General features: G+C 45.0%; 2 protein-coding genes across 2 annotated transcripts in view; both read right to left on the bottom strand.

Moving 5' to 3' along the window:
* The window catches only part of pde9aa (phosphodiesterase 9aa), a 19,771-nt gene extending 12,203 nt beyond the window's left edge, over positions 1 to 7,568 (bottom strand). The window contains 4 exon segments of the mRNA XM_083682495.1: positions 163 to 252; positions 254 to 280; positions 1,843 to 1,913; positions 7,496 to 7,568. Of these exon segments, the coding sequence (XP_083538621.1) occupies positions 163 to 252; positions 254 to 280; positions 1,843 to 1,913; positions 7,496 to 7,558 (251 nt within the window). The 5' untranslated portion in view covers positions 7,559 to 7,568.
* A 1,102-nt stretch (positions 7,569 to 8,670) lies between these two features.
* On the bottom strand, positions 8,671 to 21,969 carry slc37a1 (solute carrier family 37 member 1). Its single transcript, XM_083681783.1, has 20 exons — positions 21,864 to 21,969; positions 20,539 to 20,806; positions 18,192 to 18,273; positions 17,292 to 17,400; positions 16,774 to 16,852; positions 15,163 to 15,298; positions 14,780 to 14,856; positions 14,338 to 14,504; positions 14,157 to 14,209; positions 13,417 to 13,491; positions 13,011 to 13,136; positions 12,360 to 12,450; positions 11,992 to 12,054; positions 11,776 to 11,861; positions 11,472 to 11,520; positions 11,278 to 11,351; positions 11,012 to 11,090; positions 10,502 to 10,599; positions 10,219 to 10,283; positions 8,671 to 10,059 (listed from the first exon to the last, which is right to left on the bottom strand). The coding sequence occupies exons 2-20, from the start codon at positions 20,592 to 20,594 to the stop codon at positions 10,044 to 10,046; spliced, it is 1,581 nt and encodes a 526-aa protein (XP_083537909.1). The 5' UTR covers positions 20,595 to 20,806; positions 21,864 to 21,969; the 3' UTR covers positions 8,671 to 10,043.
* Positions 21,970 to 22,215: the final 246 nt, after the last annotated feature.

Raw genomic sequence — 22,215 nt, 5'->3', positions numbered from 1 at the left:
CTTATGAGACCATATGGGCTGGGCACTGCCCAGAAGGTGCAATGACGCTTAAATAAAATATAAATCTATCAACCAATCAGGTAGGGTATTCTACTACAGAATTGTGTGGCATGGTCACTTCTGGTCAAATATAGTCACATATTACTAAAGAGTGTCGTATACCTCTCAGAGTTGTGTGGCATGGTGGGGTCGATGGACACCATGGCTCCTGTAGAGTCCAGCAGAGACAGATTGATGTTCCTGTTCAAAACACAAAGCAGGAAGTGGGGACACTCTCTCGCTGAGGACGTGTCCCACTACTACTCAATGTCTCCTCAATGTCTACCCAATGTCTACTCAATGTCTACCCAATGTCTACTCAATGTCTGCCCAATGTCTACCCAATGTCTACTCAATGTCTACTCAATGTCTACTCAATGTCTACCCAATGTCTGCACAATGTCTACCCAATTATACCCAATGTCTGTGCAATGTCTACTCAATGTCTACCCAATTATACCCAATGTCTGTGCAATGTCTACTCAATGTCTACCCAATGTCTACCCAATGTCTGCCCAATGTCTACCCAATGTCTGCACAATTTATACCCAATGTCTGCCCAATGTCTACCCAATGTCTGCACAATTTATACCCAATGTCTACCCAATTATACCCAATGTCTGTGCAATGTCTACTCAATGTCTCCTCAATGTCTGCCCAATGTCTCCTCAATGTCTGCCCAATGTCTACTCAATGTCTACTCAATGTCTACTCAATGTCTACTCAATGTCTACTCAATGTCTACTCAATGTCTTCCTTGTCCTCAGCTCTAATACTACGGGATAGGTTCCCATCATATCGCTTTAGCCTAGGCAAGTCAAGTCATCTCAGATCAGTGAGAGTACAGTAAATGAGGTAAGGATATTCAAGCTATTCAAGACTTTTGGGAAACACTAATTGTGACCACATGGCTGTGTCCACATCATGAAATAATATAATAGAATGTGACTTTTCCTGATCAATGCCAGTGGTTATGAAGGAAACAAGGTAAGGAAATTAGCGATTCAAGAATTGGGAAATAAATAGGCCAAACCCTAATTTTGTCCACATTATCAAAGAATATATGTCCACATCAAGACATTTTGTGGAACTCATTCTGAGAAAAAGGCTTCACCAACACTCTAGAGTCTAGATGATCATGAATTATTATTCTATGCAAATGATGGTAGAACAGAAGAGATGAGGGTTTTACCTTGGTAGTTGCTAAGTGACATCCTTGGGACGACCCTACCCTGAACCCTAACCTTAACCCCTGACCCAAACCTTAATCATAATCATAACCATTACCTAACCCTAACCTTAATCCTCACCTTAACAGTTTTAAATCACAACTTTAATGGGGTGACATCAGCATTGGGTCTACCTAAGCATCCCACTTAGCATTGTCCTGTTTTACCCTGTTACAGTATGATGTAAGAGAACTAGGTCTTTACCTTGTTACAGTATGATGTAAGAGAACTAGGTCTTTACCTTGTTACAGTGTGATGTAAGAGAACTAGGTCTTTACCATGTTACAGTATGATGTAAGAGAACTAGGTCTTTACCTTGTTACAGTATGGTGTAAGAGAACTAGGTCTTTACCTTGTTACAGTATGATGTAAGAGAACTAGGTCTTTACCTTGTTACAGTATGGTGTAAGAGAACTAGGTCTTTACCCTGTTACAGTATGATGTAAGAGAACTAGGTCTTTACCTTGTTACAGTATGGTGTAAGAGAACTAGGTCTTTACCTTGTTACAGTATGATGTAAGAGAACTAGGTCTTTACCTTGTTACAGTATGATGTAAGAGAACTAGGTCTTTACCTTGGGAGGCCTAAAGCAGAGCAGAACAACTCCCTTATGTCACACGCGCTGCAAAAGCGGCTGAAGACCACCTGAGGGAAGACAGGCAGAAGACACGCAACATGTTCATGATGATACAGCACATAGGATATAGAATTCATGATATATACCCTGTATATATATATATATAGGAGGTTACTGTAGCGCTTGGCTGAGTCTCTACAGATTGACATGATAGCATAAACAGCATTTGCTCCTTGCTACACTGTAAAAGAAACCACATTCCGCAATCGAAAGTAGTAGGAATGTATGACAGGTACTGTAAGTAGAGAATATGAACAACAATTATGATAAATGATATGGACTTCTTTCCAAATGATCAGGGCAGCAGCAATAAACCTCCAAGACTGAGTTATTTATCAACCTGTTCTCCAAACCCACTTAACCTCCGCCAGAGTACAGTTGGGTGAATAGAGTCAACAGATTAACAGGAGCGTAATAAAGCCCACTTTAGACGAGGTGCATGCGGACGGGCTGACTGACCATGAAAGTAATGATGGAGAAAATCTATTTGCATTGAACTATTGCAAATCCATAGTGTGAAGTAACAGATTGTGACCCTCTAAATCGTTCCTTTGATGTCAATGGAACAGACCCTCTGTGTGAACCAGGCTTGGCAGACCTCCCATCCTGCTCCCAGGGCTTTCCTTCTGATTACCAAGATGCAGATACCAGAGCAAGGTCATAAAAAAATCCTGGCCCCTACTCAACAGCCTTACTAACAAGGTTGAGTGTGGTAATGCCTGTCATCATCAAAAGTGACAAGTCGGTCATTTATTTTCCAGTGTCCTCCTCTCCTCTCCTCTCCTCCCCTCTCCGCTGCCCTCCTCTCCTCTCCTCTCCTCTCCTCCTCTACCCTCCTTTCTTCTCCTCTACTCTCCTTTCTTCTCCTCTCCTCTCCTTTCTTCTCCTCTATTCTCCTTTCTTCTCCTCTCCTCTCCTCTCCTCCCCTTTCACCTCCTCTCCTCTCCTTTCTTCTCCTCTCCTCTCCTCCCCTCTGCTTTCCTTCCTTCTCTTCTCCTCTCCTCTCCTTTCTTCTCCTCTCATCTCCTTTCTTCTCCTCTCCTCTCTCCCTGTATAAGCCATAGAACGACTCATTACTCTTGACCCACATAAATAAAGGCCTTATTCCTTTTTATTTTCTCTCCCTGTTTTCATTCATGTTCCTCTAAAGCGCATTGTATTGCATCCGTGTATGACGTGCTATTTAAATAAAGTTTGATTTGATCTGATGCCTCTTATTTGTGGTGCCATCGAGAGGCACAACAACAAAACCACAGAACATAGGTGACAAAAGCAACCAGGGCAACGAGTGCAGAGAGGGAGTGAGATGTGGAGATGGAGAGAGAGAAGGAGGGCGAGAGGAGGGAGAAAAATGTGTGGAAGACAGAGAGCACTTCAGAAATCTGCTAATGGCAGCTTGTCACAGGTGTCTGAGAGAGGGAAATGTCAAACCCAGGAACTCATTGGCAAAGGGCCACTTACCTGTATGTGCACAATTGGACTATTGACCCTTAATACAATACACATCTGACTGCTCACTCTGGATGATTGGTCTTTTCATTGGGGACGTTATTTCAATTCAACTGATAGAAGAAAAGAAATGATTTTGCAGTAGGCTACTACATGACCACTGCCATATGTACAATGATGCGCGCACACACACACACACACACACACACACACACACACACACACACACACACACACACACGTCTGCTGTGCACATGTATATATATGTAGACACACACACACACACACACACACACACACACACACACACGTGACTAGGAGAGCTCTTGCGCATGTGTTCAGTCCTATCTGAAGATGCGAGATGACAAAGAGAGTGTTTACCCCTGACCCAGTTTCATTTCATGAGGGCTCTCTCTTTCCAATGGGCTGCAGCGTGTAGCTCAGGGGAGGCTGGTCGAGGTAGAAATCAGAGGATGGAATGGAATGAGGAATGGTATCATACATGTGTGTTTGATATCATTCCTCATTTCATTCCATGCATTACAATGAGCCCGACCTCCGATTTCCATATCCACCAGCCTCCCCTTGTGTAGCTGTGTATATCTGCGGGTATCGGTGGGTAGCTGTGTGTATTTGGGGGTATCTGGGGGTATCGTGGGTAGCTGTGTGTATCTGTGTGTATCTGGAGGTAGCTGTGTGTATCTGTGTGTATCTGTGTGTATCTGGGGGTATCTGGGGGTATCGTGGGTAGCTGTGTGTATCCGGGGGTATGGGTTGGTATCTGTGTGTATCTGGGGCTATCGGTGGGTAGCTGTGTGTATCTGTGTATCAGTGTGGATTATCTTTTCTGAGTGGATTTCCATGTAGCGTCTGTTCAGATGTTGTCAGCTTTGATAGAGTTAATAGTCGAGAGGAGACTGAAGAGCTCTCATTAGCTAAAGAGGATACGTGTGTACTCTTTGATATGAGGAACTAAGACCACATGATACTGATGTCCAACCAGACATGGACGTTTATAAATATTCAATGCCACCTAATAAATTACCACTTCCTCTTTGTGGGCTAATACTCATCAACACTGTTATAATTTTCTCTCACACAGCTTCGATGTGCCTAAACCAGGATTCAAATCTACATGACAAAACAGCTCCCCTGACCTGTTCACTGGATCAAACTGCGCACAAGGAAATACCATATTCAAATCTAGGAACACACAGGCCGAAACAATAAAGCATGCAAAGCTGTTTCTGGATAAGAACACTGGATAAGAACACAATACGGGCAACTACACACAGTCACGCATGAAACCTGCACATCATGCAAATCATCTTGCCCAGCAGCGAAAAGCAACCATCTTTTATGACTTTATGTAATAGAAATTAAACCCACATGGAGCTTCTATTCCTTTGTCCACATGACAGGACACATACTGTTACAATTCAGGTCCAGGTCAGAACCCAATGGGAAGAGTACCCAATGGGAAGAAGAGAAGAGAGGAAGGGAAACAGAGGTAGGGACTGATAGACATACATACATCATGTAAGTGAGGCTTTTATCGTGAGTCCAGCTGGTTGGTTCCCAGATGAGAGAACCAGGAGGTCATGGGTTCTTGTGTACAGCCTGACGATGCTGTATGATCATATGTGCCCAGCTGTTATCCCTGTGTGAGTTGTCTGTGTGTGTGTGTGTGTGTGTGTGTGTGTGTGTGTGTGCATGCATGCATGCGTGCGAGTGTGTGCATGTGTGTGTGAGTGTGTGTGTGTGTGTGTGTGTGTGTGTGTGTGTGTGTGTGTGTGTGAGAGTGGGAGGAATACATCAAGACCTCTCTAATTGAGTCTGAAGGGAAGTCATCCTCAGAGAGTGTGAAAAGTTGAGAGAGGGAGAGAGGGGGAGAGAGAAAGAGAGAGAGGGAGGGAATGCAGAGAGTGTGAGAGTGAGGGATAGAGTGAGAGAGACTGTGACTGTAGTGTGCACGTGTGTGTGCACGTGTGTGTGCACGTGTGCGTGCGTGCGTACATGTGTTAGCGAGCAACAGTGGAGAAGAAGAAACGTCACCACAAGGACACGACAGAGAGAAGAAGAGTTAAGGAGTAAAGACAGGCGCCATACCATGTTTTCACCCCAGGAGCAAATGACCAATGATCAACGAATAAACAGATCAACGTCAAAAATCAACAACAAGAGCTCATACACAGACCTCGAGCCTGGGACTGTGTCAAGTCATTGAATGGCAGAACAACAACGAGCTGTAGAGAGAGAGAGACACACACACACACACACACACACACACACACACACACACACACACACACACACACACACACACACACACACACACACACACACACACACACACACACACACACACACACACACACACACACACACACACACACACACACACACACACACACACACACACACACACACACACACACACACACACACACACACACACACACACACACACACCTCTGTGGCTCAGTTGGTAGAGTATGGTGCTAGCAACACTTAGGTTGGGGGTTCGATTCCCGCTGGGACCCTATATACTGAAAAATTGATGAACTCACTGCAATGTAAGTCGCTTTGAATGAAAGCGTCAGCTAAATGACAGACAGACACACAAATACAGACTCTGAGAGTGAACTCCATAAACATTGACCCGGGCTGCAATAAATGCAAAGGGCCGCCGAGGCATAGCAGTGTTTATCAGGCTCTTTACGACTACGGCCTCTGTCTTGTCCTCTCCACTTCACCTGGGTGTTTGCGTAAACAAACCTCTGGACGGGACCTCAGCCTCACCTCGCTGGGGCAGGTCATTGAAATGGAGTGCAGTTTGGGAGAAGTGCAATACAGTGGTTTATGCTGGTTTCCCGGACACAGCCTAGGCCTTATCCTAGACTAGAATACATCATCAATGGAGATTTTTCCCCTTTTGAGAAATGTTGTTAAATCCGGGACTAGCTTTAATCTGTGTCCGACAAACCGGCTCAGTGAGTTTGGGAAACTGTAAGATGTGGAATAATAAGAATGAATGGCTGGCTCTATGACACGTCTGTTCAATTCAGTGGAATATGAAGCCACAGTCAAAAAGGGTTAGGGTTAGGGTTAGGGTTAGGGTTAGGTTTAGGGTTAGGGTTAAGGTTAAGGTTAAGGTTAGGGTTAGGGTAAGGCATTTCTCATTTTAAGAAATTAAATGTGGATTAAACTCAGGAGCTCAATTGAATACCTATTCAATAACTCAAGATTTGGATAATGCCATTAATATTCAATTTAACCTCCTACATGGACTTGGTCTTTACTGAAATGGAATTGACCCCAGCGCTCCAGATTAGTGCACACTGCACAACTATTCAGCCAGGTATAGTAGGCTAAACAGCATAATTGCCCATTAAAAGCCATTCAAACTTAATTCTCAACCTTACTTAATCTTCAACCTGGCTTCTCTCTCTTTCTTCGAGTCTCTATTTTACAGCCTTTCAGAGGAGCACAAAAAACATTCTATTTAGAGAATGTTATCGGTCATTAGTATGGTCCAATGCTCTTTTTCATGCTCACCAGAATTTAACTTTTGCATCAACAAGCAATCAAACATTACCATTCCAAGCAGGTTTATGACATCTCAATTACATTTTAAGGATCTCTCTCTCTCTCTCTCTCTCTCTCTCTCTCTCTCTCTCTCTCTCTCTCTCTCTCTCTCTCTCTCTCTCTCTCTCTCTCTCTCTCTCTCTCTCTCTCTCTCTCTCTCTCTCTCTCTCTCTCTCTCTCTCTCTCTCACACACACACACACACACACACACACACACACACACACACACACACACACACACACACACACACACAGTCACTAATGCAGATGATTGTTGTGGGAAAACAAACCCAGGAATGACAATCAGTGTAGCTAATGCCCAATCAACATTAAATTCTTAGCGATAACATAATCTCTCGGTCTCTCTCTTAAAAGTGGGATGCCATCATAATAATATAAACAGTAGACTATTCCAAATACACATGATTGTTTCTACCACACGCAATTAAAATGTACAAATGTGGGCTTTCATTTTCCCTTGTTTCATGTTGAACGCTCAAGTGTTGATGATATCCAGCGGTATAATGTAACGAGTGACTGACTGACAGCTACCTTCTGAATTCTGCCATCGACGTCCAGGTATATCACTCGGTACGACGACGAAGCGGTGCCCATCTCTCTCTCTCGCCGCAGCCGAGGTTTCGGGTTGCCGGATACCGCTCCGTGCTTTCCGTGGTTGAGTCGGACACCCCCGGAGAGTCTCTGAATCGGTAAATGAAGTTAGCGTTTCGACAACATCTCTCTCTGTCATCTGGGTATCTCGCTTCTCATAAACCCTCGCCTTCCCTCAAGCCCTCCCTCTCCCCCTCACGCACGCACGCACGCACACACACACACACACGCACACACACACAGATAGACAGACACACACACACACACACACTGTGGGAAAATTGAAGAGCAGGGATTATACGGTTTCTTTCTCTCTCATCGCCATAGTTACGGGGCTCCTCAAGGACGCAAGACAACGCGATAAAGATTTGCCTGGGTCGCCGACACACACAACCCCAATGTCCCTGCAGTCTGTCGACGGCTACCATTCATTTTCAGAGACATAAAATCCTGTTATTATATAAATATGTTGAATAAATACTTATTTTTTTTGTGTTAATGCATTTTATTTCTGTCAAGGATCACAAAAAGAAGGGAACCGTCATCTCTCCGGTAAACAATGGGTTAATTAGATCTACCAAAAATCCAATTAGCATTTGGCCACCAATCCTTTATCATGACACTTGAATTCTAGGCACAACCGCAATCAATGGGAGTTTGTTTGTTATGTTATAGGTTAAGTTCTTAACTACAAAATATAGATGTTGCTGACTATAACGTACTGCTATAAAGGCACAGGTTGTGCCTAGCCTATTATAGGTCTCTGGTGTTGTGTTTGGAGTGTGAATATATGGCATATGTCTGTAGACCTATGATGACTCAGTCCTGTGTGCACGCATTAAATATTGTCCATCTCTCTCACTGTATGTATGTGTGTGTGTGTCTGTGTCTGTGTGTATGTGTGTATTGCCCCACTCACGCGCGTCTGTGTACGCAATGCGCGCGTGTGAGTGTACATGTCTGCCTGTGTCATTGAGTGGAGGTCTAGAAGCCAGAAGTGTGGTCATTTAGGCTGACACCTGCCACCCCCAGCAGGCTCTTGACCTGGATCAGATTAACCTGCGTAACCCTCCTTAACAATGAACTACTGTAAACATGACACATGGGGACCAAAGTCAAAAAAGGAGATTATTTGGGTTTTATTATTCACCAAGAGTTATATTTACAAATGGACTTATGGAAACTTGTCACCAATAGGCTACCCTGGACCTGTACCGGCGTCTGGTAAGATTATGACAGCTTGACAAAGACACTCCGCGACAACCAAACAAACAAAACAATAATAATTAAAAAAGAAAGAAAAAAAAGGCACAAATGTATTTCAAGTACTAGCACTGAAGCACTGATGATATGTACGCTACTCAGCAGACCTTTAAGCTTCTACCAAGATGTGCCTCTGCTCCGCATGAAGAAAGTTGCAATTTGTTGAATACACCATCATGAAAGGGTAATGGGAATATAACGAAATTACATACTTCTCCATGACAGTACACCATTATAAATTTTGTCAAGCATTTGTTTGTTTGTTTGTTTGTTTTTTTGGGGGGGGGGATAGGGTGCGTACATTATCGGAACATAAAGAACTTTAGACGTTAAAAAAAAAGTAATGGAGGCATAACTGACTCGATGAGCGATTAATGTTTGGGATGAAATTTGGTCTCTTCTACATCTATAGAAGAACACCCTTATTTCTCAACATTGCACTGCATATAAATATAGCTGGATAGGACTGTGTATTCCGTATATCAGCAGGGGTTGGTATAGTGTCTCAGCTCCTCCAATACAAATGTTACATTCATAGCATTCAAGTCCCCGGCAAAGACCGAAAAACAAAGACCTCACCATCATTTGGCGGTTGTATAAAAATACAAATATCAGTACCTTCATATTTCGTCTTGTACAGAGAAAATAGACAAAACACCACCACAGAACAGAAAGACATAATTTAACATTTTCCAAAAATAAAATACATTCTCCTCAATAAATTACAATATACTACCCACAATCTTTGGTTCAGGAAGGCAAAGGGTGATATATATATATATATATATATACGAAAGGCTTTTTTATCAGCTGCAGAACAAGTGTAAAAGGTTGCAGTGGTACAGGCATGTTCAGAGCCAGAGGGACTTCAGGTGGTCTGGCTTTTTCATCCCTGCTGAATCTTCATTTGTTTCCATTAACCTGTGCAGGACGTCCTGTAGACAATACTTCAGTCTCGTCCTTTCCTCATGGACGGAGGTACAGTCAAGCTTGCATCAGTGAACAGCAGACCTCTCACTACAGGTTGTGTCCATCTACTCTATGTCTGGCTGATCAAGATGTGTGTGTGTGTGTGTGTGTGTGTGTGTGTAGTTCCTGGTTTAGGAGGGGTCCATGTCAGCTGTGTCCTGTTCAAGGTCCAGTCCAGGTTGGGAGAAGTGGTTTAGATGCACAACAGTGAGTGTGTGTGTGAGAAAGTGTGTGTGTGTGTGTTATCTCAAAGTGCTCAGTGCTCCTTCATCCTACCAGAGGGAAACACCAAACATCACTCATATTAGTCAATATAAAGCCTGGATCATGCTGCTAAATACATCTGGAATATGATCTGATTATCTATGTATCTATGAGCGTAAACACAGAGATGAGATACGAGATACGAGATGCAGAAAAGCAGCACTTACTCTACAATGGTGCTGGAACGGGGTTTTCGAGAGAAAAGTTCCTTCGACACCAGCCGCAGCAACAGCTACACACCAGACAAAACACACACACACACACACAAATGAGTTTATTAGTTATTAGGACATAACAGTGTGCATCTTAAATTGAGACACAATGCAATCATCTATCTGTGTCATGGACAGTCAAACCCAGCACTGCATTTCTAATATCCTGATGCTACATGACACCTAGTGACAGATGGCTGTGGAAGTGCACTAGTGTTAGCTTAGCATAAACACCCACCAGCAGAGCTAGGAAGTCAGCTGCCATCAGCATGTAGAACACCTGATTCCAGCCGTCTGCAGACAGCACACCTGCCAGCAGGGGGCCTACTGCAGCACCTGGAGGGACACACACACACACACATAGGAGAAGAGTGAGTTGATAAAACTGCGTACTTTAACAGCTTCACAACCCAATTAAATCACATCAAACAATCAAATGAGTCCCTTGGCAATGTTGAGAGATGCTGACTCTGCTCTGTTACTCTCTCGTAATGTCACCGAGTTGAGACGATAAACTCACTCCTCACAACTTCAAATACCCCAACCGGCGCCATCGAATGGCGAGCTTTTGGTGGCAAAGCGGGATTACATCAGAGACTAGTGTGGAGTAACTCAAGAGTGCAAGGCTACCGATTGCCAGAACTTGCGAACTGTTTTGGCGAACTTACTAACACAGACTCAGAGCCTAACTAACTTAACTATACCCCCTGGTCATGTTCTACAGGACCTAGTAGCTAGAGTCACTGACCCACGGAGCCTGTGCCGTCAATGATGGCTGTGACAGTCGACAGCGCCCTGGCGTTGCCCTTCAGGCTCTTGTGGGTCCCCTGGGGTCCCCAGAGGTCAAAGAGAGGGACAGGAGAAGAGGTCAGAGGAAAGCCCGTACATTCATAAAGTCCTAAAGGATTACATGGCCAACTAAATAAAACATGCTTCTGTGAAGAAAAGGCTACCAAAAATACAATATGGGTATTTGTATACAAAGGCAGTAAGACCACCCACAAACACACTCACCAGATCAGCAGACACTGCTGTTGTAATAAGTGCATACGGTCCGTTCACTAGTCCTCCACACACCAGCAGCATAGCTAGGAGACAAACAACACATTACTGCATGATTCACTCACCATGAGTGATGTCACCACCAACCAAGCTCCTGACAGGGAAAGACACACACTGATACTAGTAGAACCGGAGTTGATCCTTACCGACAGTAGGCCCCATTCCAAACTCGCTGATCATGGAGAAGCCGTAGAGCTGAAATACACAGACACACACGTCAAACGTGTCCCTCATACGTTTATAAGGACGGAGACACGTATTGTTGGAGTCATTTATTGAGATAATAGCAAAATGACACACAATGATGCGCAGATGAATTATAGTATGGAAGATCTCGAGTGTAAACATTGTCCTGGCAACGAAGGGAGACAGAGATGGAGAGAGAGAAAGGAAGAGAAGGGGAGAGAGAGAGAGAGAGAGAGAGAGAGAGAGAGGCAGAGAGAAACTTACTGTAGGAGCGGCCAGAAGCAGCATCACTGCACAGGTGGTGGCTCTCTTTCCCAGTTTATCAGAGATTACCCCAGCGAGAATCCCCCCTTTACACACACGCACACGCACACACACACACACACAGCTATAGTTAGTAAAAGCCACATATTTGAGCTTTATGAAATATGAACGAACCATGAGTAAACAATTGAAGAGATTAAAAAAGGAGCATCATACCGACTATCCCTCCTACGTCAAACAGGGTGGAGAGATCCCCAGCCTTCTTGGCATCTAGGTGAGCTGAGAGAGAGACAAAGACAGAGACAGAGAAAGAGACAGAGAAAGAGAGACAGAGAAAGAGAGAGAGAGAGGCAGAGAGAGACAGAGACAGAGAGAGAGACAGAGAAAGAGACAGAGAGACAGAGACAGAGAGAGAGACAGAGAGAGAGAAAGAGAAAGAGAAAGAGAAAGAGAAAGAGAGGGACTACCTTTAATATCTCAAATACCTTCCAGCACAGAAGAATCCAAATCCACAGGCTAATACAGACAATACAACTGGCTGAGCTGGTTCAGCCACACACCAGACAACCCTGTATTCTACATACCTGCTTTGGTGATGTAGAGAGGCAGCCAGAAGAGGAAGGTGTAGCTGACTAGCTTAGCAAACAGCAGACAGAGAGAGAACTCTATCACTCCCTAGAAAGACAAGGACAAGGCACACATGATGCACACTAGGACAAATACACCAGTCAATGGAGAGGCACTCTGTGAGGGGAGCCATTGTAACGGGAGGCTAAATTAATTATGTTTTAAGTCTAAATCAAGTTTATGTAAGAGGAGATGAATAGAATGTAACATAGAAAATGTAAACAGAGGGAAAGGAATGTTCAAAGGGCATTCATGGTATGGAGGGGTAAGAATGTAGACAGAATGCAGAAGAAAGTCGAAGAATGTTTTGCTGTCTGCCACTGTTAAAGCTACATTTTTCCTGTATTTCAAGCTTCTTTCTTCTACCCAAGCTATGTTCTAAACTAGCCTGTCGACTAGCTATGTTGACTAGCTATGTTCTAAACTAGCCTGTGTCGACTAGCTATGTTCTAAACTAGCCTGTGTCGACTAGCTATGTTCTAAACTAGCCTATGTAAACTAGCTGTTCTAAACTAGCCTTTGGAACCTAATGAAATTGCAGTGCCTCAATCCTCCTGTGCTTTTAACAGTGAGCTGTGTTTATGATATTGTTGTGGGCGCTGACTGACCGGTATGCGCAGCGCTCCCATGAAGCTGATGGCTGAAGGCTCTTCTTCGCTCTTCACCACCACCAACTGCTGCACAGGAACACACGCACCGTTGTCCCTGGGAAGCAGCAGCTCTGTGTCCCAGCTCTGGCAGACAGAGAGAGAGAGAGGAAGATGGGTGAATAACACTCTCACACAGACGCTTTCATATAAACACACAATGCACACATATACACGCATTTCCTCCTTGTACCGCAGGTATAACAACTTGTGTCCATTCAGACAGAGAGACACACACAGACCGACACAGACACAGACCTGTGCTTTTCCTCCCTTGTACCGCAGGTATAACAACTTGTGTCCATTCAGACAGAGAGAGAGAGACACACACACACACACACACACACACACACACACACACACACACCTGTGCTTTTCCTCCTTTGTACTGCAGGTATAACTCCTTGTGTCCATTCAGACCATTGCTCCTCTTCGTTGACCTCTGCGAAATGAAAAACATAAACAAAAATTAACTAACATACCTAACTGACATAGCATTGTGTTAATGAGCCCCCATCCTGTAACTGAGTCTCTGTGGAGCTACCTCTGAGTTTGTACCTCACACCACCTGTATAAAGACCATTTCCATGAAGGCCAAAGCAGTGCAGGGGAGTGAAAATGGCTCCTGTCAATCCAGACAACGATGCCTAATCACATTCGGAATGGAAATCCACCCCCGTCATAAGAGTTAATCATATTGTATCACTTTTTTTTTCCTGGAGGTGTGTGACCGTGGGGAGGTGTGTTAACGGAGCCGGCCCACGCTCCCCGGAGACGCTCAGGTGCTCCACGGCTACGCAAAGAGCACAAGTGGGCGACAGTTGTCATAGAGACCGTTGCCCGCGCATTGTGTGACAGATGTGTTGCTATGGAAGCGAGTCTCACCCCGTCTGACAACGCGTGTTCAAAACAATGACCCCCCCCAGTCATGATACAGTACACAGCGCAAACAAACATAAATAATAAAAACACACACAAAATGGCAACAAATCCACAACATAATTATCTTAGCGAGATGGAGGGAGGGAGGTAGGGAGGGAGGGACGGCACGCTGGGCATACACACACACACACACACACACACACACGGTCTATCCCTCATACTCACATTGTTGCTGGAAGTATGGTTCTGTTCATGGATGCTTCTCAGATCATTGGGATCTACAGGGACAGAACCCACATCAGATTAGAACCCATTTCATTTCCGAATGGAAAAACAACCCCACCCTCTCCCACTTTCCCCATGCTCCTCCTCTTCCTCCTCCAACCGATGCCAGTGTGGTACTCACGTTCGATGAGAAAGAAGAAGCAGACCACGCCCATGAGGGCGATGATGACTCCGGGGACGATGAAGGACATGCCCCAGTTGGAGGAGACCCAGTAGCCTGCGATCAGAGAACCCAGGATGTTCCCCACCGAGGTGTGGGAGTTCCACAGTCCCATGATCAGACCCCGCCTGAAACACGTTATTACTGGGTTAACCGTGTCTTAACCTCAACACGATATCTCAGGGTTACAATAGTGTCTTAACCTCAACACGATATCATAGGGTTACAATAGTAATCTTAACTTCAACACTACATCATTAACATTAACTAATCCACAGAGACTGAAGAAGTCGAATCTCTATCCCGCTGTATTACCCCAGATAGTCAGCATGACCAGACCATAACAAACAGCCTATAGAAGCAGTCTTCTCGCCAGAACATCAGTGCAGGACCATTGCCTTACCTTCCCTTGCCGAACCAGTTCCCTATGCAGGTGACCACACTGGGCCAGCCAGTGGTCTGAACCAAGCCGTTGGCTACCTGAGGAGGAGGACAGGGAGATGCAGAGACATGAGACTGGGCTGAGACCAATAGAAACCGCCTGTGTGGGTGTGTGGGTGTGTGTGTACTTGTGTGTATCTGTGTGTGTGTCTGTGTGTGTACTTGTGTTTGTCTGTCTGTGTGGGTGAGTCTGTGTGTGTGCGTGTGTCTGTGTCTGTGTGTGTGTCTCCATATGTGTGTGTGTGTGTGTCTCCATATGTGTGTGTGTGTGTGTGTGTGTGTGCGCGCGTCTGTGTGTGTGTCTGCATGCGTGCGTGTGTGTGTGTGTGTGTGTGTGTGTCTCACCTGGACAAATACATAGAAGCCGAGGCTGTGGATGTTGTAGACGTAGCCCAGACCGAACAGAGCGGTGAACAGGCCACTGGTCACCATGCCAAACGTCAGGTACAACCGGATAGGTACCCGCTCGCCGATGATGCCACTGCAGGGGCACACAGTGAGGACGTCACGTGAGGTAAAACCGCTGGAGCGCCAGACAAACCGGCTTCAATGCAGACGCTCCATCAACCACATCACTAGATGTACAGTACCAGTCAAAAGTTTGGACGCACCTTGCCAAGAGTGCGCAAAGCTGTCATCAAAGCAAAAGGTGGCTGCTTTGAAGAATCTAAAATATCAAACATATTCTGGTTTGTTTAACACTTTTTTGTTGACTACATAATTCCATATGTGTTCCTTCATAGTTTTGATGCCTTCAATATGAATCTACAATGTAGAAAATAATGAAAATAAAGAAAAACCATTGAATGAGAAGGTGTGTCCAAACTTTTGACTGGTACTGTACATGCGATACTACTGTATGAACATACTCGACAATATAATCAATGTTACCCGTTTAAAAAATAATTAAAACTTCCTGCCACTTTGCAAATTCATCTCATCTGAGCATGTTTTTTTTTTTTTAAACAACAAAAACAACACAATGACTGTCTCTATAGCACGACATTTAACACATCACACAGGCTTGGTTCGAGGGCATTTGACCTTGCCGAGGCGCAGTGAGTTATGCAACAACCACGGGTCTGAAACGCACTCTGTTGACATTGTATGTACATGGTAACACAAAGAGATACAAGAGAGAGAGAGAGAGAGAGCGAGAGAGAGATGGGGAGAGATGGGGAAAGATAGACACAGAGAGTGAGAGAGAGAAAGAGAGAGAGAGAGAGAGCGAGAGAGAGAGAGAGAGAGAGAGAGAGGGGGAGAGATGGGGAGAGATGGGGAAAGATGGGGAAAGATAGACACAGAGAGTGAGAGAGAGAAAGAGAGAGAGAGAGAGAGCGAGAGAGACAGAGAGAGAGAGAGCGAGAGTGAGAGAGAGAGCGAGAGAAGGCGAGAAGATAGAGCGATGAAAGGTAGTTTTTTTTGCCTCTGGGACAGAGGGTTTAGTGTGTCCAGCTCACGTTGAGCAGAATGAAGGTTATCAACAACAGCCTGCTGTAGTGAACTATGCTGAACTGTGTTGTGTTAAACGCGGGTGGGTTGGACTCCTATCTGGTCCACAGCTTCTCCTAGACAATCACGCCATTGGAGCTGACATCATATCCCGGGAGCTAAACAGGACAAATGGACTCCACTGTGCCTCTTCTACACCAGCTCTCACCCACACAGACGTGCTGTCACTATCTCTCTAAAATGGCGGCTTACAGTTGGATAATGGTGGGTGAATGGTGGATGTTCCTTTTATCTCGGTTATTGATATTATGAAGGGAAATTCCAATTCAAAGTTTGTAATAAAAATAAAATAAAATAAATGGTTTTATGTTGAGATGAGAGTCCATGTCTCACAGCATTTGTTGTGTGAACTTTGCTGTCGCTTTATCGTCTTCTATCCTATTTAGTTTGGGTTGGAATGTAGCTGTTGATGGCTATGGCTGCTAGCATTAGCATTAGCCTTACCTGAGGAACATGCCCACCGCATAGGCACAAAGAAAGGAGTAGTCCATGGCTCCCAGCAGCTGCTTGTAGTTATGTTTATCTGCATACGGAGGGAGGACGGTTTGTTTGCATGACATCATGACAAGAATGACATCAATTCAAACGCCACTCAGGCCACTCATCTGAATACAGGCTCCTGCTATTGTTTATGGCACAGACAACAATAACAATAGTCCCAAGTGGAGAAGAGGGGGCAGAGAGATAGGTGGCTAGAGGGAGAAGTGGAGACAACAAATGATAGATGCAAAAAGAAAAAGGGGCAAGAGAGAGAGAGAGAAAAGGGAGAGAAAGTGGAGATAAACAGATGGAGAGAGATGAAGGAGATGATCATTGGAATGAGAGAGAGAGAGAGAGAGAGAAAAAAATGAGAAAGAAAATGAGAGAGCGAAAAGGAGAGAGAAAACAATAGAGAGATAGAAGATGACAGAGAGAGAGAGAGAGAGAGAGAATGAAAAGAAGAGAGATGAGTGGGGTCTAACCGAAGGGCTTCCAGCTGCAGTCGACATCTGTGTGGAGGGTAGGCAGCTGCTGGCCACTACTGGATGTGGAGACCTCGCTGAGAGACGAACAGTTCCTGTGGAGCTCGCTCTGTGGAACAAGCACAATCACAATCATTTAAAACACACACACACACACACGCACGCACACACGCACGCACGCACGCACGCACGCACGCACACACACAGAACGAGGGCTTGAGGTCTCTCCTTACCATTTGCAAGTGAGTGACAAACCCATTAGAGAAGCAGGCTTGCTACAGATTTGCATAGTTTGTATGCAGTGTAGCCTAGAGCCACAGATTCTCCCCTCCTCTCCCTCTGACACTGCTATTACACAATCATCTGGTCTTTGAGCTGCAGAGAAGTGGCACTGCAACACACTCAGAAATACTGCTGACTGACCACTGGCAGTCTTCAATCGTGCTCCCTTAAATCAGTGGCATTGAAAAGCCTAGGAACATATTGACTTTGCTCCTTGATTGACGCACTACTCATGATTTGAAAATGTCTTTGTACATGTAGCTGTAAATGTACATTCATCTCAATAAGCCATACTCCATACTACAGGGCAGAGGTAAGCAAAGGCAGATGGTAACATCAGTCTTTCCACCGTTACGTAAATGGCTAATCCGCTCAGAGCCGTGCTTTGTGAGAGAGGCTGACTGACTGACTGACTGACTGGCTGGCTGACTGCCATGTTGATCCATCGTAACACACACCATCACATTGAGGTCATGTAGATCAGGTTGCATTAGCCACCTGTGGTATGAAATGTATACTGTCGAGTGCGTATGCTGTAGGAAGTCCTTTGTACAGTAGATATTATACTGTCCTCAAGGTACTGATACTGTGTGTGTGTGTGTGTGTGTGTGTGTTTACCTTGACGATGCTGATGGGTTTCCTGGAGAGGTGGAAGCTGGTGTAGAGCAGAAAGGTGAGGCAGAAGGTGAAGGCTCTGTACCTGCAGGGAGAGAACAGCAGAGGGCAGCAGAGAGAATGAGAGTGGGTGGGAGCACCACTGGACTCTGGACCTGTTGGCCGGACTGACTGCTTTAATTATTATATTACAATGAAACTCGGGATAATAAACCTTTAATACAAAGGTATGAATGCTCAGACAACTTACTTAAGGAGAGTGAGGCCAAGACACACAAGGGATACACAATGAATAGACGATATTTCCTAATCTTTGTGAAATGCCATTGTACACAGTGCAATATATGGTAAAGGTGTACTTTTTCTGTCATTTTTGCCACCAACTTGTGTTATATCTGCAAACAAATCCGCGTTTGCCTGTGTTTGACACACCCCACGTCAGTTCTTTAGCTGGGCACACCTTCAAGAAGGTATGCATGTTTGAAACCAGGTCAGTGAAAAGAGTGATCATGAGTGGCCAGATTTACTGTAACTCTAAGCTCTTCAAAAACAAACACAATAATAAGTAACCTTACCTAGAATTAGAACTTGAATTATAATGAACTAGCTCATAGAACAACCTGAACCAGTACTTGGGGCCAAAAGTAAATTAAAGGGAAAGCTCAATGCACTCCTGTAACAGCTGGCCAGCATGTGTGTGTGTGTGTGTGTGTGTGTGTGTGTGTGTGTGTGGGTGGCAGAGGTTGGGCTGTGTTCCTCAGAAAGTAGACAGTTAGTGGATCATCTCTAACAGCAGTAAAACACGTCAGCACTGGGATGTTTGACACCCACCCCCTTAGACCCACAGACCCCCAGGCCCCTTCAGCCCCTCCTCCCTCTCTCAACAACAGAGAGGGCAGAAACAGACCGCTGAGTGACCGGCCACATTAGGACAAAGGTTTATGACCTTGATTGCAGCCATCGAAACTCTGAATAACAATATATTTCAACACAGTGTGATTAACCCCGAGACAGAGAAATGCCTCAACGCTTCACACCACTCTCTCCAGCCAGGTTGACTCAGTAACATGGACACCCCTCTGTTCCTCTTCTTTTGCTAATGCATTGAGCGATACGCAATCTTTATGTAAGTCGACAAGAATACCCTGGCGTGAGTCAGTAAATAGAGACATTTTTCCTGTATACCATTTACAGCGGTGGGCTGTACTTGAAGCTATATTTAACTGAATACGATGTGTGGCAGCTTACGGAAGCGTGCTCTGTCATCTTCTGTAAAGGCCTGGCCAATTAACTCTCTCGCAGAATGAAACGCATAATTACATTAGACATGCCAATGTCTCGAGGCAGAAAGCATACAATACACACCCGCACAGAGGCACACAACCAGACACTCTCGCAGACCAGACCAGACAACCCCCCCCCCCCCCCCCCCCATCACACACGTCTCTCCATGATGTGACATTTACAAGTGACTGCACAACCCATGAGAGAAGCACACTTGCACAGATTTGGATAATCACAGAGTGTAGCCTACTGGACAAGCCCAGAGCGATAGACCCTCCCCTCCCCTCACCCCTTCACACACACACACACACACACACACACACACACACACACACACACACACACACACACACACACACACACACACACACACACACACACTGGAAGAATGTCAAGTATACAAGACTGACACGGCTGTGGTATTACACATCACGAGAAACACGATCATCTGGTCTTTGAGCTGCAGAGGAGAGGCACTGCAACACCCTCAGAAATACTGCTGCCACTAGCAGACTTCAGGCGTGCTCCGTTAAATCAGTGGCATTGGAAAGCCTAGTTCAGTATTAGGAACACACTGACTTTGTTCATTGATTGATACACCGCTCATGATTTGATCAAACTTCACGTTGATCATGCTTCAGTTGATGCTTTACTGATGCCGAAGGCTACACATTTAAACACGTGTATTTATCGAATACACGGATTACATTTGGGGACCGAGCATTCTTGCAAGTGTTTTTCTGCATCTTGTTGGTAAAATGTCACCAGCAAAATGTCAGTAAAATGTCAGCAGCTCATGGAGAGACGTGTGTGTGGGGGGGGGGGGAGAGACTGATGGACAGACAACTGACACAGAGACTGTCAGACAGACAAATAGACTCACAGACATGGAGGTATAAAGTGTACACACTACAGAGACATACACAGACACACAGAACACAGAGACCAACAGACAGACAGTTGTGGAGGTATGTACTACAGACAGACAGAGACTCACACAGAGAACAACAGACAGACAGTTGTGGAGGTATATACTACAGACAGACAGACAGACAGACAGACTCACCACTGGTCCCTGTTGAAGGAGGCCAGGAAACGGATGCCAGGGGGCACAGGGGCCATATTTGGACGATGGTGATGAATGGCTATCGGGTCAGCAGATGGGCAGATCTCACAGCGAGGAGGACGAGGAGGAGGACGAGGAGCAGGAGACAAGTGACCGACACAAAGACCTGCAGCTCATCTCTGACCCCGAGGACCCTGTTAGCTCAATACCAAGCCTCATGGCAGAGAGGCTGGAATATACCCCCAGAAGAAGAGTTTGTTTTCTTCACCTAAGATAAAAGACAACAGGCTTTAGCATCTCACATTCTCATTTCTTATGATCCGTGTTGTCTTGTCTCCATAGGGTTTATTCTAAAATGCCGAGGGCAAAAAAAGAAAAACGTTGTGTGGGACCGAGTTCCAGGCAGTGTAGATCAGCAGTAGCTCAAAACTTTCCATCCATATTTCCACGTAGCAGCAGTGAGAGGAACGTACAGCGCCTTGCTTATTGCTGTGGGGATCGCATGTCTAGCGGAGGGCAGAGGAAGGACAAATTGATTTTATTCGCGTATGAATACTGTACTGTGCCTGACTTGGGGAGCATGACGTTGCGAAGCCAACCACCAACTGTGAAGGACAGTTTGACAGTTACCCCACGCCAAGGGCAGTCGGACACTATTGGGAAAGATTCCACCTCAGCCCGGTTGCTGGCACTAGATTTGTGAATGTTGCATGACTCAACTCCACAAAACAGAACCCCTTTGGCATTACACGCGTTGTCACCACAACACAAACAAAAAGTAGCCTAAAAACAAACCTCAACACGTGAAAGAATAACAATCTCCCTTTCTACAAATGGAGACCATGTCTTTAGTTCATTGCGTTTTTACGAGGACATTTCTATTGAATTTAGATTGTCATCAAATCCAAGTTTAAACGTAATTAGTATATAGGCCTGAAGCATTGGAAAATGATTCAATGATTTCGATCTAATATAATAATATCACCCACTTCTTAAATGTGATGTCCAGTCTAGTCTACTGTTTCATGGCTATTTGCCAATTTGCGACTTTGCTACGGTCTAGCGCCGATGATGGATCGCCTACAATGTTTCAAGCATCAGCAACATTTAGCCCCCTTCAGTCCCAACCGAAGGACACATGATGTATCATCCTCTGGTCTACAATGTATGGTATATTTCTTTGTTTGGTAGTAGAACCATCGCGACGTTCACTTTCTCTGCTCAGCCTCATCCACACGATGCTCGGGCAAACAGCAGACTATCTAGGAAAACAATCACCGCGCCCATCACCTCAAAGTCATAGAGAGATACTTGAACAAACCTACCGTGTCTGAAATCGAGGGGAAAATTCAGGGAAAACGTCTTGTTTCACGTCCAACTCAGTCGGTTGGCTGCCACTTCCTTGTTCCCCGACCGCTTCACACGGATCTGTCACGCTAACAGCCACACTCCTCTCTTTGCTGTACTGACGTCAGTGCAGAACAAGGAAACCGGCGAGTGTCTGATGTCCTGGCTAGATGTCAACTGTCTAGATGTTGTATGTGGCAACTACTGGAAAGTTATGCACAATGAAATACAGAAAAGGAAATACAGACAAGGCATGCCTATTTCAACAATATTTTTACGGGAGTCCTTATCACCCATGATAAGCCATGTCTTTTGTGTGTGTGTGTGTGT

The sequence above is a fragment of the Argentina silus genome (assembly GCF_951799395.1).
Source record: "Argentina silus genome assembly, chromosome: 12".
Classification (NCBI taxonomy): Eukaryota; Metazoa; Chordata; class Actinopteri; order Argentiniformes; family Argentinidae; genus Argentina; species Argentina silus.
Note: the sequence above shows the minus strand (reverse complement) of the source record. Positions and strands in the feature narration are given on the sequence as shown.